General features: G+C 40.9%; 1 protein-coding gene across 1 annotated transcript in view; it reads right to left on the bottom strand.

The window, feature by feature from the left end:
* The window catches only part of VPS13A (vacuolar protein sorting 13 homolog A), a 173,272-nt gene that overhangs the window by 67,607 nt on the left and 87,778 nt on the right, over window positions 1-17,887 (bottom strand). The window contains exons 36-41 of the mRNA XM_056849248.1: window positions 10,574-10,701; window positions 9,212-9,381; window positions 7,865-8,091; window positions 6,331-6,563; window positions 4,343-4,435; window positions 446-802 (exon numbers count right to left, since the gene is read on the bottom strand). Of these exons, the coding sequence (XP_056705226.1) occupies window positions 446-802; window positions 4,343-4,435; window positions 6,331-6,563; window positions 7,865-8,091; window positions 9,212-9,381; window positions 10,574-10,701 (1,208 nt within the window). The remainder of the gene's footprint in view (window positions 1-445; window positions 803-4,342; window positions 4,436-6,330; window positions 6,564-7,864; window positions 8,092-9,211; window positions 9,382-10,573; window positions 10,702-17,887) is intronic.

The raw sequence follows: 17,887 nt of genomic DNA, 5'->3' as shown, positions 1-17,887 counted from the left end.
CATTGCCAAGAGCACTGGAATTGATATAAAATATGATAACTGTGATCTCGCCTCCCTGAGCCTAACACTATTGGGAAAGGGTGGGATATAAACATACAAAGAAATAAATGTACATTTACAGAAAGATCCTGCTTCAGAAAACTGAACATGTGCTTGCCCCCATACTTGTTTTACAGGAGTGAGGAGTGGAGAGAGAAAAGATGCCAAATATGATTGAAAACGAAGTGCAGCCTACTGAAATCTGAAGTTTACTACTGCAGATTATTGAGTAGCATTCTGCTGGCAATTGTATACTTCCCTGAAGTTGAAATGTTGAACAAAATTACGCACTGCATTCTCAGGTCTGTTAGACAACAATTGCAGCCAACATTACAGCAACTTCCATTTAGTGGCCACAATCTACAAAGCAGCAAAAGCCTATGCTAGTAATAAAACTCTACGTTACCTCTAGTTCTAGCCGAGAGGACAGATGGATCAGAGTACTCCAGTTTCTGACCTCTCCGGAAAATGATGACTTTGCTAACAGCATTGGCACTGTTCTGTGGCCAACACCAGCTTCAAGAGTTATAACAACTGCATCAACTTTCATTTGCAATGTTTCTCCTGTAGGAACCAATTCAGTTACAGAAATAGGAGTTTGATTTTCATCTGATTCCTCAAGAAACCACATGTTTAACCTTTTAATATCCTTCTGCTCCCAAAGATCTGGAGGTATAGGACTAATGTCTTTTTCTTCAGTCTCCTCAGTTGGGAAAAGTGCTGATGTAATTGTGATCACTGTATTTAAGATAAATGGAGACACCTGAATTAAAAAAAAGAAGAGAGATTACTCTTAACATTTATGGATGTCTAGTGAACCAACAAATTGCTACATATAAAAAGACAAAAGCAAAAAAAAAAACTTTATTGAAGAAATGTAAGAAAAGTATTAAAACAAGGCATCTAGTTTAGGGGCAGTGAGATGCATAAAAATAACAAAGCTGACTAGTTATCTTACTTACTGGAGTCCTAACACAGCACAGTAGGGTCTTAAGGCAAAGACTTTCCAGAGCATAATACAAGTATCTTCATAACAGCAAGGAGGGGTAGGAGGGAAAAGGTAAAGGGATAAGGGATTCCTCTCTCTAGCTACACTTATAGAAAAAAGCTGCCATAACCGCCTGACCACCTCAACCAATCATAGGGCAGTATCCATGGAGCTTGCCAGGGCGAGAGTAAGTTCCCCCTCCCATGCTAGATTCACAGCTGAATCATGTGAGCTAATTAACAGGCCTGAAAACATACCCTTGAGGAGTAGCCGTTGTGTGTGTGTGTATGGCTGACTAATACCTGCATAGAGTCAGGAAACGAACTCGGCTGGAAAATTTCTTCAAGATGTATTTAATTAATTAACTCATTGATTTTTTAAATTTATATCCCGCCTTGTATCCCGGCCAAGGCCGGGCTCAGGGAGGGTAACAACAGCAATATAGTAAAATGTGTGTGTGTGTTAAGTGCCATCAAGTCGCTTCCGACTCATGGCGACCCTATGAATGAAAGTCTTCCAAAATGTCCTATCTTTGACAGCCTTGCTCCGATCCTGCAAACTGAAGGCTGTGGCTTCCTTTATTGAGTCAATCCATCTCTTGTTGGGTCTTCCTCTTTTCCTGCTGCCTTCAACTTTTCCTAGCATGAATGTCTTTTCCAGTGACTCTTGTCGTCTCATGATGTGACCAAAATACGATAGCCTCAGTTTAGTCATTTTAGCTTCTAGGGTCAGTTCAGGCTTGATTTGATCTATAACCCACTGATTTGTTTTTTTGGCAGTCCATGGAATCCGTAACACTCTCCTCCAACACCACATTTCAAAGGAATCTATTTTCTTCCTATCAGCTTTCTTCACTGTCCAGCTTTCACACCCATACATAGTATTAGGGAATACGATGGCATGAATTAATCTAGTCTTGGTGGCCAGTGACACATCCTTACACTTCAAAATATTTTCTAGCTCCTTCATGGCTGCCCTTCCCAGTCTCAATCTCCTTCTGATTTCTTGGCTGCAGTCTCCCTTTTGGTTGATGGTGGAGCCAAGGAATAGAAAGTCTTGAACAATTTCAATTTCCTCATTGTCAACCTTAAAGTTGTGTAATTCTCCTGTAGTCATTACTTTTGTTTTCTTGATGTTCAGCTGTAGTCCTGCTTTGGCACTTTCTCTTTTAACTTTCAGCAGTAGTCGTTTCAAATCTTCACTATTTTCTGCCAATAATGTAGTGTCATCAGCACATCTCAAATTATTAATGTTCCTCCCACCAATTTTCACTCCCCCTTCATCTAAATCTAATCCAGCTTTCCTAATTATATGTTCTGCATATAGATTGAAGAGATAGGGAGATAAAAAACATCCTTGTCTGACATGTTTGCCAATTGGAAACCATTCTGTTTCTCCATATTCTGTTCTAACTGTGGCCTCTTGTCCAGAGTACAGGCGGCGCATCAAAACGATCAGATGTAGTGGCACACCAATTTTCTTTAAAACCAGCCATAGCTTTTCATGATCCACAGACAAAAGCTTTGCTGTAATCTATGAAACACAAGCTGATTTTCTTCTGAAATTCTCTCGTATGCTCCAGCATATATTTGCAACCAGCATATATTTGCAATATGATCTCTAGTGCCTCTTCCTTTTCTGAAACCCAGGTCATATAGAGCAAAAGGGAAGCTGTCTTTTGATGGCCGGGAGACATAGTCATACAATGAGACTTTCCAAAATAGCAGACACAAGAGTACTATTTTACAGGGTCCTTAGTTTCCCAGATCTTCTCAGGACTACTCTAGAGTAAGCCTACTACTGTAGTCTTGCAGAATATTTCTCACTCTGATGGTTTGGAAGACTAGATCTTCTCAGGCTTGCTCCAAGGTAAGCTTTCTGCTACCAGCCAGGTGGTTGTTTCCTCTCCGGTGGCTTGGGAAACCAGGGAGCAAAAGGGGTGAGAGATGAATCAAACAAAAGCCTCCCAATCCTCATGATGTCTAATGACTCTAGCAGTCCAAGAAAACTCCCAGTCATCCGAAGGTATAGTAAAATTGCTACAGGGTTCCTGAGAATGCCTGAAGCTCGACGGAACTTGCCAAACACGCCCCAGCAGTTCCCAATTCTTCCTTGTAGTCAAGAGAATAGCACAGCAGCAACTGATGATGATATGGTCTTAAAGCAACAGAACAGAGCCGACAGCATAGGAAGTAGCCTTTGGGACTGGTCCCCAACTCTCACTTAGGGACAACTGTCCCTAGGGGATAGAGGAGCCTTCGGAGCCGGTCCCCAGCTCTTACCAGGGGAAAGACCCACCACCAACAAGCACAACTCCATGGACATGGTTCCAACTGGCAATACAGCTCTAAACCCTGATTGACCAAGATGGAGGTTACACGGTTGCAGCAGCAAACACCGAGCATTCCCTGGGTAGACAGGAGAACTCTCTTGCAGTCTGAGAACTATGACAGCAACTCACTTTTCAAGGGGCTCCAACTTAACTTCAATTCTGGTTCTGCGGTGTTATCAGCCAATTTATTCCTAGTTTAGGGGCAATACACCAATAGGATGGCAGGAGATCGGTTCTTGTTGCTCCTACCACAGCGCAATCTATCCAGCCGGGGACTCTCTGTTTACAGGAACTGCTATGGATTCATGGGAGAGGCGAGATCCATTTTTCCCCTTGTTGCCATTCATGTTGTCTTCTTGCACCTGCTTCCCTGCATACTCCAGCTCTATCCCCTTCTTGCTGGCCTCGGTTTTCCCTCCCAGCTCGTCTTTCACTCCTCCCCTGCAGCCTCCATCATCTCCAGTTCCCTGCCTTGTCCTCTGCTCTTTGTCCCTTCTTCCTGCCTCCCTTTTTCTCTCCATGGTTCAGCCCCCCGTTACTTTTGGGCTGGGGCTACAGAATCCTGGGCACTATTTTGGGTTGCTACCACAATGTCAAATATTGCCTTCATGTCTTTATCTGATGGTGTCTGCACATGCACAGATACCCTTTAAAAAAAATTTCAGGGTTTTTAACTCCCATTCCTTTTTGTAGACTTCTGGGTATTTATTTATTTATAGCAGATCTGAGGGATCACCCATGTTCAGAAGCATCTTGTGACCCCACTGTGTAGATTTTGAGGGGCATTATGGGAATTAGATAGGTAATGGTATACAAAATATAAATTACATATTATCTCTTAGTTTTGCATATTTAAATAAACCTAAGTCTATTATTTTAGTAAAATACAGAAGTGTATAATTCACTAAAACTGAATCAAAGAACTAAAACTACAACCACATTTACCCCCAGAACAAAGACAAACAGACATACTTTTAACCTACCTTAACCATTATAGATTTAACAGATAGATCAGCTTTCTGTGGATCTGTACCTGATTGCATCATTTCAAAGAAGAGGTCACAGGGCTGCAATATCTGGATACAAATAATGATGAATTAAATAAAAGACTGCGGGTTAACGACATGCTCTGAAAATATAACAAAAATCAGCTGAACACCCTAACTAGAATGGAAGCACATTCTGTATGAATAAAGCTAAACAACAAATGCTGCTTTCCTAAATACTAAAATGTTGTACAAAAATTTACCTGGAAGCAAGGAACATATGAACACATGAAGCTGCCTTATACTGAATAGTATCAGCGAACTTCTGCATGCCAAGCAGATGTTCTACCACTAAGCCACAACTCTCTGTGTGCAATACGATTCTGCGTATACAGATTCCTTGGCTAGATGACTTTAATACCCCCAGGGACCCCCATTTGTCAGGTAGCCCATTTTGAGACACGCCCCCCCCCCACTACTTCTTAGGCCTCAAGTTATGTCATTCAGACTCATTCTTCATTACCATCTCCCACAAAGAAGATTTCAAACTTTCCAATGACTGCTGAATCCTCTTAAATTCTCCAATGAGATAGCAGCAGATCTTCATAATCCTCTAGTCACAGGACAAATGCAAAAAAACCAACAGCAATAAAAATCCTAACACCTTTACCCAAGAGCTAAACGGATCCAAATTTATAGCCAATGACATTTGGCCCCAACAGTAAATGCCCAGGTATAAACAGTATAAGGAGGGAACACCTGGAGCCAGCAAATTTGATTCAGTTTCCAGCCCAGACTGTTCCTTCATCATTTTTAAGATGTGACATAAAGTGGTGTCAGCCCCATCCCCAGGACCGTTTCTCCATCATTTAATCAGGATATTTCAGCTATGATCATTCTAACACCACCTTGGTAATCCAAGACTATATTTGCTTTGCAGGATCAGACAGTGTAAGGACATATGTTTCTACCTTGCTGCTTTATTGTTATTTCTTTTTCATCACCTTCTTCCAGAGATTCATCCTCCCTGTTCCCCACACCTACTTTCACCCTTGTCTTATCCATTGGAAGGAAACCCCTTGCTCCCTCCACTAACTCCCCTTCTTTGTGGGGACACTGTATGCTTGTAACAACACAAGGGAGGGTTTCCAGTTCTGGGATTAGACATGGGAGGAAACATCTAGCATAAAAGGAAACACTTACACTAGTAATTATTTGCTTTGCTTATTGGTTACTTATTCCCCAAATGTTTAGTGATTTTGCATTTAATCTAGTTATTTTTAGCACTGTTTATCCCCCAAATGAAGTGTACTGCACTGCCTTTAATATTGCCTGTTTTCCTCACATTTTATTTGTTATTTTCAAAATTACAAACCAGTTACTGTCTCCCCTGTCTTCTCCCATGATTACCCCGATACAGTGTACTAATCTGTATTAGTAAAAACAGACTCAAAGATTCCTTACCCCAGCATCAGAGGGGATTCACATATGAAGGCCATGCCTTTTTACTCCCTCAGTAACAACTGCATCTTGTAATAACGGCTGCATGCATGGTTCCCAAAGTCAGATTGAAAAAGGTACATGCAAAACTCTAGTGTGTGCTAGGGATGTGGCTGGACATTCTATGTGGATGCATGCAAGCCACACCAGTACTGTATAGTATAGATGGGGATGCTTCTTTAACAGTGAACAGGTATTTCAATCGCATGTGATCATCTTCTTAATTCATCTGATGTTATTCACTCATAGTGCAGACAAACAATTATTAATCAAGAATATACGTTAAACACTAGACTATTAGTGATCATATTACTTTATACGAATTTGTATCTCTTCAAACAGAATTCTGAAGACCTAAACATATATACAGAACATTTAGGCTGAAGTTTTGTAATCTTTTACATACTGCAAGTCTCAGTAATTTCACTTATACTTGCATGATATTATGCAGGATCACAGCTCTAGATTAGATCTTAAAATCTTACCGTAGTAATATTGTCTTTTCTCATTTCTGGAAGAAATGGACAGGCTTGTATTGTTAAACGTTTAACAGCAGCTGTCATTTTAGACATCTCGGGGCCATTTTTCATGGAGACTTCACACTGTGCTGTAACCACCAGTGCAGGAGCATCACTTCTTGTTAAATCAGCAACAAACACAATCTCAGGATTTTTAACAACAACATTTATTTCCACTGTTGATTCTGGTTGTACAGGAACTAAAATATAATGTTTTAAAATCAGAAATTAACACAATTTAATTGTAATTTAATTCACCATCATCTACATATCTTTTTGCTTTTTAAGTAAAAGTTTTTGCTTTTTAAGTAAAGGTTTTAACCAATATTTTCATAGTAACCAAGCAGTTGGGATACAAGCAATGAAGAAGCTCCAGCTATAAATCTGATATTAGAACTCTGGTATCATTTTAGATTTGGCAACATATGTAAATGGCCTGGATTCAAGCTGCCCAAGGGAGCCCTTTCCCTCACAGGACTGGATCCATCAATGCGTGAGTTGAAAGGAAAATGTACTTCTTGAAATTCTGCTTGTACAAACAATAGCAGTAGGGCTGCAGCAATGCATAGCTCTTTAATATAATTTTAATGAAATAAAGTCTGAAATAAATAAATAATTTTAATGAAATAAAAAATAAAATATGGAGTAATGAAATATGCAACAGATGGTTCACATGATTTCATTTAATTCAGTTTTGAAACTGTATCAGAAGAAATTCCTTGTGCTATGTCTTGAGCATGCAAAAGAGATAGTGGGGATACAATCACTTTCACTTAATGCAAGCAGACAGCAAGTAATAATTTTAGGGCTTTCACAAGAACTTCTGCACACATGGAAATATTCTGTGAGCTCCAACTCATAGGATACTTCCTCCTAGTACTTTGTTAATGGCAGTGATGGCTTCCTTCTTCAGAAAATGTATCAAACCATTTCTTTTTAGAAAATCCGTGAAAACATATTTCATCAAAGGTCACAAATTACAAAATTGTTCAAAGTAAAACACAGATTCCAAAAAGGAAGATAAAAACAATAATTGAGATGTCAATTCAACTGTCAGATAAAATTAAAACAGATTACAAAACTACAGATTTTGGGTTTCAGACACCACTTTTGTTCATATTTTCTTGGCAGCCAGAGCATATAGTGCTTCCATGTACGTAGAATATGGTTTTATATCCACAAGAAGGAATAGTATTTTCTCCGCAGCTGTGCATGCAGTCAGATTGGCTAAAATGGCAGCCAAAAATTTAGATCTGGGTTCCCAATATAGAGGACAGCACAGCATGTAGTGAGTAAGATCCTCAACCTCGACCATACCACAAACACAAATATGCTGAGCAAAATATCTGCAAGAGTAATGTCCTGTTAACATGGAAGACTGCATGATTTGAAAGTGAATGGCTGTAAAGACTGATCTTAGGTTGTCGTGATATTAGACAAATAATGGGCTCTATTGTGATACACACACACACACGGTGTGTGTATTATATAGTGTACTGACCTTGTTCCTTCACAGCTAAAGTTTGTTGCGTGAAGTTTCTCTGTGCAGCAGCACTTTCAGCAGTTGCCTTTAGAAATACATCTGCCACAGTTAGTAAAAACTCTATGCTGGCACAGACATACGTTTCCTGAACAACTGTGTCAATAACTGTGGTGCCATCTCTACCCTGCTTATAGCTTATATCCACCATGACTTTCTTTTCTGATCCATGTTTCATTTCCACCATTCTGAAAAACAATTAGTGGAATATTTATTCATGTTATTTATAGTCTGCTTTTCTCACTGAGACTCAAGGCAGTTTACACAATGTAAATCAGTGCAATCAATAGGATGATATTTCTAACAAGCAATGTAATATGACTAGGAATTGCAGAATTTTAAAATGAAGCTGTTTTCTGAACAAGGCATAAGTATTAAACATGACATGGTAACAACATAGAAGATGGTATCAGATCAGCAGAAATACAGTGCATTTTCTTGGACAAATCTGTTCTGTAGTCCTATTTCCTTTATAAAAATGCCCTCCTGGACAATTCTGTTTTACATAGTTTGAGAAATGCCAGGAGTGTGGAAGCCTTCCTGGCCTTCTCAAGCAGGCGGTTGCACAGGGTAAGCGCAGAGAAAGCACATGTACATGCAGTTGTTGATCTTGCCCATTTGCAGTGTGGCACCTGCAGGAGGCCATGCTCTGATGAGTGAAGCTGTCACAGTGGAGCACAGGAGAAGAGATAGTCCTGTAGATATGAGGGATCAAGGCCATGAAGGGCTTTGTACGTAATATATTGAATTGAGCTCAGTAACTGATGGGCAGCCAACGGAGTAACAGCAGAATGGGTATAACATGCATATTCTGCCTAGCTTATAACCAACTGTGGCATTCTGCATCAGCTAAAGTCTCCAAGTTGATTTGTTTCCCATGAATGCTTGCAATGCTTCCCATGAATGCACGGCAGTACTTATTTTCCAGTAACTTCTATACAAGCATTTAATCTCAATTGTAAAAATATGTAATTTTGTACTCTATGACCTAAACTTATTTGTACAAATAACAGCAGCATTCTAAATTGAGCTCCTATCAGTTAGATCCACATGGGTATGCATACTTTTCAAGGCAGCTGAGTGTGTAGTCACGTTTTTCGGTTTTCATTGATCTGGCCAATAAGACAAATTGTTTTGAATAGCTGCTTGGTTCACCCACTATGGGATCTGCAATTGTGAGAACTACAAAGAAAGTTCTTAACATGCTTACAGCTTAAGCAGCTACCTTGGATCGTATTCAATATCTACCAGCAAAGTTGGTAGTGCTGTCAACAATTCAATCTTTTTTCCTTTTAACAAAATAACTACCTTGGTGTAGCCTTCTGAACTGTCAGTCGTTTATCATCTAAAGTGCAGTTTGTTAACTTGACAGAAGCATTCAATGATTCATCTGATAACATTTTGACAGCAGCTGACATTAACACCAATTTAAATTCAGCAAGTTTCAGAGTATTATCTCGTTGATCCAAAACTGAACTCTGTTTTGAAAAGAAAATGCAAAATCTGAATTAAGTATAATGCTTCTACAAACATATGGCTACTATTGCTGTGATCAGATTCCTAAACTCAAATAGAAAATCATGCATCAAAGAGAAATGAAAGTTAACTTAAAATATACTGATAACAAAACAAACTGCTAGATTCAAGTCCAGTAGCACCTTACAGACCAACAAGAGTATCAGGGTATAAGCTTTTGAGAGCAAAGCTCCCTTCATCAGACACAGTAGAGTAGAAGTGGTGATCTGAGTCCTTTTATCCTAGTCAAAAGGTAGGAGGGGTGTTGTAAAGAATGCTTGTAAAGGATGCAAAGGTACAATGTATATTGTAATCAGCTTGATTAGAGCAGAGGGGAAATGCTTGGGACCAGAAAATTAGCATCTGTAGTGAAATAAAAACCCTAAGCCCCTATTCAGCCTTCAGGGGTCCATTGTTCTGAACTTCTGAATTAACTCGAGTTCTGCAGTTTCACATTGCAATTTCCCTTTGAATTTTTGTTTGTTTGAGGACTGCCGCTCTTAGGTCAGCAATAGAATGACTTGGAAGATTGAAATGACTGAGAAAAACAGAGACAACGACAACAAGAATTTGTGGCTCATGTTCAGATAAACTACCCTCAGATGCCCTCTGGCTCAAGTGCTCTTTCTGGTGGCTCAGATATAGAAGATCATGGTTTGGTGTAATATCTCAAGAACCTGCAATTTCTCAAAAAACAGAAGTCCTCAAAAATCTTAGTCACACATGAGGAGAGAATGGAGTATGCAAACCAGAGAACTTTGGCAGCCATTCTTGGAAGGAAGAAACCATTATGTTTGAGTGAAATGCTGAGAAAGTAAAAAAGAACTAATTACCGGTAATATATAAAGCTGTGGTTTTTTTTAGTATGTCACTACGTAAAGACATACTCTAGAAAGTGACATAAAAATGCCACAAAATCTAGCCTTATGAAAAAATATTCAACGTAACAGAACTATTCTTCACATACTAAGCATATCTACTCAGCCTCCCTAAGTCTCATCTATTCAATTGGCTAGCCATATGAGTATTACCGGAACAACATTGAGCTCCTTGCCTGCTAACAGCTACAGAGCCATCCTATGTGCAGTTTCTCTGGTCTAAGCTCATGGAAATACAGAGGGATACAGAGTACCGAGAAAAGGTTTATTTGCTCACCTGCTTGGAGTTTGGACTGTACAAAACTAGATTGAGGGAATCAAACTGGAAGTCCAATTTTAGCATTGTTTTAACTTTAACAGAGGAGCGTGTTTCCACTACAGCAGATGTGACCACTTTCATTCCCCCTTAAAAAAAATAAGGTCATTAATATTAGTTGCAAATACCATATCTACAGCAAGAAAAGACAAAAGGACAAATTTTTAATGCACTGCAGCCTTCAGAGATCTTTTTTCCTGAAGACAAATATAAGTAAAGCAGCCTTGCATTTAAGTCTGACTGACTTACCACTGAGCGACATCCTGCAAGATGCAAGTACATATTGACAATACGGCACTACGGTTTCTTTGTAGGCTGCTAATAAAGTCATGCAAAAAAAATATTCAGTAAATTTTGGCTTGGGTTTATCGAGCCCGCTTTTTTCAGTAAACCCAGAATAAGACGAATACCCTTCCGGTAAAGGGGTATTTCGGTTTTAATTCCAAATTTACCAAAAAAAACTGGGTTCATTATAGTCTATGGGGATTTTTTTTAAGCTCCTGCAGGGGCATTTTTGGAGGTGGAATCACCAAATTTGCAGCATGGCTGCAAGGGACTCTCCTTAGACGGACACTGAAGTTTGGTGAATGTTGGGACAGGGGGGCAATTTTATGGGCATGCAAAGGAATCACCCCATCCTCCAGGCATCAGCTGTTCATCAGTTTTCAGGTTCAGAATTCAGCGATGCCAAGGACTGGTGGAAAGAGCTGATTGGCAGGCTGGTGCCTCAAAGTCTGGGGGCTGCCTTCATATCTGGGGCATATATCATGATGCCCATGCAAATTAGCTTCCAAGCTGAGGAAAATGGCTTAAATGCAAGAAAAAAAGCCCCGGAAAACATTACTTCTGGTGGCAAATGACATCTTGTGAACAGTCCTTTATTATAGTCATTAAAAATCTGATTTCAAGAGATGGTCACGAAGCCTCTACTCGGGGCGACCTTCAGTGGGAGCAGGTGTTCGGGGGGGGGGGAGTGATATCGGAGCCAGCCGAAGTCATGACCAAGGGTGAAGGGTGAAGCAGTCTTCTTCAGAACGAAGCTTGCTCAGCAGCTGTTGAAGCTGGCGATTTTTAGTTGGATGGTATATCCCTCTGGACGGGACTGGGTGAGCCCCATCTTTTGAATGACCCTTCTGCCTCCAGATTATCCTGATTCAGATCACTCCACTGAATGGTGATGGAAAGTTTGGTCAGATAAAGTTGGCTCTGACCCCTACCTCAAAAGAGTCCCAACTACGGGGCCCTAACAAAACCAGTCAAAGATAGAAAAACGAGAGAAAGCATAAAGCTGTGCATCTGAGCAAAGGTGAATAGCCGAAACCCAAAAGAGCCAAATATCTATTCGGCTTTTTTGGGAATCACCTATTTGGCTTCAGGCAGATTCCGAGGTTTTGGTATTGTCAACCCGAAACCTGAATATTGCCGAAAAGGCTAATTTCAGTTTTATTTTCAGTTTTGGTATATCGATATGCACAACCCTAGCTGCTAATATCATTGTACTGAATCTACAGTCATAGTTATTCAGGTTACTTTTTTATATCAAAGATGAAGGCAGATGTGTAACTAAGTCTGAGGATGCCAGAGAGCTAGATACATTTTAAAATAAGGTTTTATTTTTGTTAATTAACAGAAAGAAAAAACATAACAGAGCTAGATACTTTCAGGGGGCAGCATGATATAACTGCTTAGATCAGAAATCCAAACTGGGTGATATAAATCATATTCAAAATATGAAGAACTATTTAGAAAGGTGGTCTTGGCTAAAATGTTCATGGTTTGCTGTCACAGCTCTTTCCTGGTCACCCTTTTTATATCCTGCCTTTCTGCCAGTTGATATATTGTTAGTCTTGAACATTTAGTACCTGACTCGCCCCATAATTATTATTTCTGCCAATATTGGCACCCAAGTTTACAATGTCGTAAAACCATTTACAACAAAAGAATTACATGCTGCTCTTAGAAAATAAGTAGGTCTTAATGTTTGCAGCACTACTGGAAGACTGAGGGGATGATGCTGGCAAAAGCCATCTCCCCAAACCCCAAATAATTTTACTGCTGCAGATGATCTCTTTGGCGGGGGGGGGGGTCTGTTTATGTGTATGTCTTTATTAGCAGATCATAGGGAGGTCAAGAATGGAAAGAAAGTATTAAATGATTTTGTTTGGGTTGGGAAGACAGCATGGGTAAAGAAAACCTGTGAAAAGCGGTATTGGATATCTAATACACATCCGAAGCAGAAGTTCACCCTTCTAAGTCCATTCAAGTCAATGGGCTTAGAGCAGTAAACTGTGTTTAGGATTGCACTGAAACCTCCAAACTACTATGAAGCAATGCATCTCCAGTGGTCATGTTTCTGGGTCTCCCAGAAAAAGACAGAAGCAAGTTATGCCTTGGAACAGGAGAGTGTCTTGGTCCTCTCAGAAGGCTATATTTTGGATTAATAAAAATTGTGTAAATATTATGGCTAAATAAGTAAGTAAAATTTATTTGTATGTGGCCGTAGACCTTCACAAAATAGCATCCACAGAGTAGCACATTATAAATGAAAATAAACATGTATAGAAAATAAAATCTGGAAGGATTAATATTGATATAAACCACCAAAAACAACATCATTTATGGAATTGTGATCTAGAGCTATCTACCTTAGCCCTTATTTTCCTTGCTGCCAGAGCAAACATTGATGTTCTATGAGATATATACTCATTGGAGTCAGACAACAAGAATATGATGTTGTGGTTTTCAATACATTTATGGTTATAGGTACAGGTTATTGACAAACTGCAGCCAGAGTTTAAAATCCAAGTAATGATTTAAGGTTTCAAATGTGAGCCTGCTGAAAGGCAGACATCTGAAAAACAAGTTGTTTATGAGACATGATGTTGGACCACAAAAACCACAGAACAAGGTCAGACACCATGTTCCCAGACATTGTATAGTCATTTGAAGTCTGAGGATAGTCATAACAAAGTCAAGGTTTTTGATAACACAGTAGTGAAAAATAACTATCTGTTTTCGTGGTTTCTGAAGTATTTTCCCTAGCTTTCATGTCTATTATGATAATGATCTATTTTGTCTTCTTAGTTTTTCCTAGCTTTCAAGTAAAAATGTGAATAACAACTCTATTTGTCTTTTGTGGTTAATAAGCCTTGAAGATGAAAGTATGAGAAAGGAAATATGTTTGTGTATTATTCCTATGTTAGCTGTTTGACATGAGATCAAAGTTGGGGAAGGTATTTGATTAGGGAAGTTTTGTCTTATTGATACAAGTGATGTATTTTGATGTGTGGGGATTTGGCAAGAATTTCATAGCAATTTCTTGCTGATTATCAAAGCTATTCTCATTGGTTCTCATAACAGATGACCTCTGAAAGGATATATAAAGGGGCTTGAGATTGTGAAAAGTTGGAGATTCTTCCCAGATATGCTTGTATGCTGTTAGGCTATCTGGGTATGGCTCCCCAACATGACTCTTTTATAGGTATGTAACTTTGATTTTTTCTATTGTGTACCTGTATCCAGATCTATACTATTTTGCTAGAATATCAGATTTTTTCAATGTAACCAACTTTCATATTTTTTTTGTTTTTATATTTTATTTTTTCATTTTTATACTGAAGTATCTACAATAAAAAGGAATGTTTTAATTCAAAGTTTTATCATTGCTTGGGGTGACTGGTTAAATTAGATAAAGTATTTTTCAGTGAAATACAAGATCTAAAAACCTTAGTCACTTATCACAGCAAATGACCACTTCAGTGATTTTCTCCTTTTCAGAGTGGAGGTTTGTACCCGCTAGTAGCCCATCAAGAAACTTAACCCTGGGCTGTGCATAGAGTGGACAATAAAGTAAATAATGGAGTAAATCCTCCCCACATGGGTATTGCAGATACACAAGCATTAATCCTTGGGGATTTGTTTGTACCGCCTGACTAAAACGGCTGTTGGCACTAGCTTCTGTATTGCCCTTATCCTTTTAACGGGTAAAATTGCTCTATGCACATTGGCGTTTAACACTGCCCCTATAAACTCAATGACTTTAACTGGTACCAAGTGGGATTTGGTCGAGTTAATAAGCAAACCCAACCTCTGCAATGTTTCGCAGGCAACTGCTATATTGTCTTGTAACTCCTGGGGAGATTGGGCCACAAATAGCCAGTCATCAAGATAGGGATATACAGCGCAATCCTGTGTTGCCAGGAATGCCACTACTGCCGACATACATTTCATAAATACTTGTGGGGCTGTAGCCAAACCAAATAGAAGTACATTATATTGGTAGTAATTCCCATCGAATTCAAAACGAAGGTACTTTCTGTGTTCTCTATGGATCGATATATGAAAATACGCATCCTTTAAATCAAGGATTGCGAACCAGAGGTCTCCAGATAACAGTGGTAGTATGTCTGCTAGAGACAACATACGAAACTTTGGTACATGTAAAAATTTGTTGAGCGCCCGAAGATCCAGTATTAGGCGCTGACCTCCTCCCTTTTTCTATATCAGGAAATATCTGGAATAAAAACCCCTATCCGAGATAGGGCTCTCTACTTTTGAGATAGCACCCTTGTCCAACAGACTTTGGACCTCCTCAACTAAAAAAGGTGAACCTCCAGTGGAGCCTGGAGGACTGGAGCACGGAGGCAAAGATTTGAAATGCAACCTGTAGCCATGTTTTATTATGGAAATGACCCAGTGGTCCTCAGTAACATCAACCCAACTCTCTAAAAACAAGGATAACCGTTCAAGAAAAAATACAGAACTCTGCAGTCATGCTACATTTCCTCCCCTGCCCTAATTGTCTCTGGGAGATTGACCACCCTGTCTGCCCCTGTATCTAAAATTTGAGCGTTGCCCTTGATGGGAGGGAACATATGGGGCCTTAAAGCCCTATTGTTGAAAGGCAGGCTGGTACCTATAAGGCTTATTATAGGGATGGGGAACCTCAGGCCCGGGGGCCGTATGCGGCCCCCGAGGACATTTTCTGTAGCCCTCGGTAGCTCCGGGGCTGGGTGTGTGTGTGTGTGTGGGAGGCGTGAAGGCTGGGGCCTGGTCACATGGGGCCGGCATGCGCGGGTGTGTGTGTGTGGGGGGGAAGGCTTTTCTTTCTTCCTCTTTTTCTGTCACTCTCCTTTCTCTCCCTCTCTCCCCTTTTCTGTCTCTTTGTCTGTCTCCCTCAGTCTTTTTCTTTCTTTCTTCCCCTCCCTCCATTTCTTTCTCCCTTTCTCCCTCTCTTTCCCTCCCTCCCTTTTCCTCTTTCTCTGTTTTCTTTCCTTCCTCCCTTCCTTCCCTGCAGATCGGCCGCGGGCTGCGCCCCCCTGGCGCCTCGTTTGCTCGGGCCCACCGCTGGCTGCCCTCCCGCCTGGGGGGAGGATGACGGGAGTAGGGGTGCCCTCCAGGCCTTCTCTGTATGGCCTCCCCTGGGGTTGCCAACCTCCAGGTGGTGTGGAAATCAAGAGAGTAGCACAAGACAATTCTTTCTATAATAAGAAGACCAAACTATAGCAATTAATGCTATTAAGAATATGTATTGGAAACATACAAAGAACAAAATTCTGGAGCAAAAAAGTATCACATAGGTAATTAAGACCCCAACTTTCAATAAGGGCTTTACAATACAAATATGAGCCCAAATTCTCAATCCTTATTCAGTCTACATAAATAATTTCATAAAGTGCATGAGTGAACCACGGGAACAATACTCAGTCCTTATAGAGTCCGCATGAATAATTTCATAAAGTGCATCAGTAGGTCGCAAAAGCAAGATGAAGGGCAATGGAAATCCGGTATAATTCCATTTCGTGCAGTCTTTTTCAAGCCTTCAATCTTTTTGTGCACTATTCAGTCAATGCACATAGGAGTGTACCCTTTCCTTGTATCTGGACGGCAAAGTAAGACATCTTGTGCTACTCTCTTGATTTCCACACTCCCTACTTAGCACTTGCAAGCCGTTTTTTGATTACTAACCTCCAGGTGGTGGCTGGAGACCTGGCAACCCTAGCCTCCGACCCCCCGACCCCCGCCAGGAGATCTACACCTGGTTATGGCCCCCGAATGGTGTTATAAATGTGCAAATGGCCCTTGGCAGAAAAAAGGTTCCCCACCCCTGGCTTATTATATTGGTATCCATGGCGCGGGAAATACCTTTGTTTGTAACTGCCCGACGGTTGAGCAGTCAACCCCAAGGATTCGGTATTCAATTTGCTCTTCCGCATTTTGTCTAAAATGGGGTCAGTTTCTTCACTAAACAAATGTTTACCCTCGAAGGGTAATTCTTCGATATGGGCTCTTGTATCTGCAGGAAGGGCCGACGTACACAACCACGCATGTCGTCGAAGCACCACCGCTGATGCTATGGTACATTAAGAACTATCAACTGCATGGCGAGCAGCTTCCATTGCTGCTTGCCCACCCTGGATCCTTCTGTATGTTTTTGTTTAAGGCTTTTTTGTCCTCAGGTAAGTATTCTAGACATTGGGCAATTTGGATGAGCTGCGGGTGAGCACGACCCGGAAGGGGGCGTGACAGGGGGAGATGGGCGGGGTTACAGGAAGTCCTGGCCCAGTCCTTATATACTTTGGGGGTGGGGCTTGGGGAGGAGATGCCCCTATAAAAGACAGAAGGGAGTGGAGGCCGAGGAGGATAGAGCAAGGGAAGGGCAATCTCCGTGGAGCCCATAACCCTGGCTGACTCAGATGGAGACGACAGTTCCGAATCTCCGAACGAATGGTCTGAGGCCGAGGAAACTCCGCTAGACCTGAGAGCCGGGAGGCAGTCGCCCCAAGAGGGCGCAAAGGGGCCCCCCAGGCCCTACACCTTGTATCAATGGCAATGCCATGGGGCCTGAATCAGCACCATATAACACCCCCATGATTGGATCAGAAGCTCTGGGGTCTGGTTGGGAATATGGGATGTTCAAGCCCTTCGCCATGCGGATCAATTGATCCGAATACAATTTAATGTCAACCGGTGGGGAAATTGGAGATGGGTCTTCCACTCCCTCTTCCAGTGATGGTATCCGACTCGTCCTCCTCGGAGTTAAAGTTGTGTACATCTGGTATCAATGATTCTTCATAGAGTGCTCCGTGAGCCTCTCGACGTTGAGTCGACTTCGAAGTTGTCGGAGCTGTTTCCTCCCGATGTTGATGGTAAATCTCACATGGAGTCTCCCAATGGGGCATGTAGGCTGGCGGATAGTATGGTCCTGCCAACTGCCATGGATAAGGGAATGGCTCCTGATGAATCGAGTACTGAGACTTGTGCCGCTTCCTCGGA

This window comes from Euleptes europaea, chromosome 4 (genome assembly GCF_029931775.1).
Source record: "Euleptes europaea isolate rEulEur1 chromosome 4, rEulEur1.hap1, whole genome shotgun sequence".
NCBI lineage: Eukaryota > Metazoa > Chordata > Lepidosauria > Squamata > Sphaerodactylidae > Euleptes > Euleptes europaea.
Note: the sequence above shows the minus strand (reverse complement) of the source record. Positions and strands in the feature narration are given on the sequence as shown.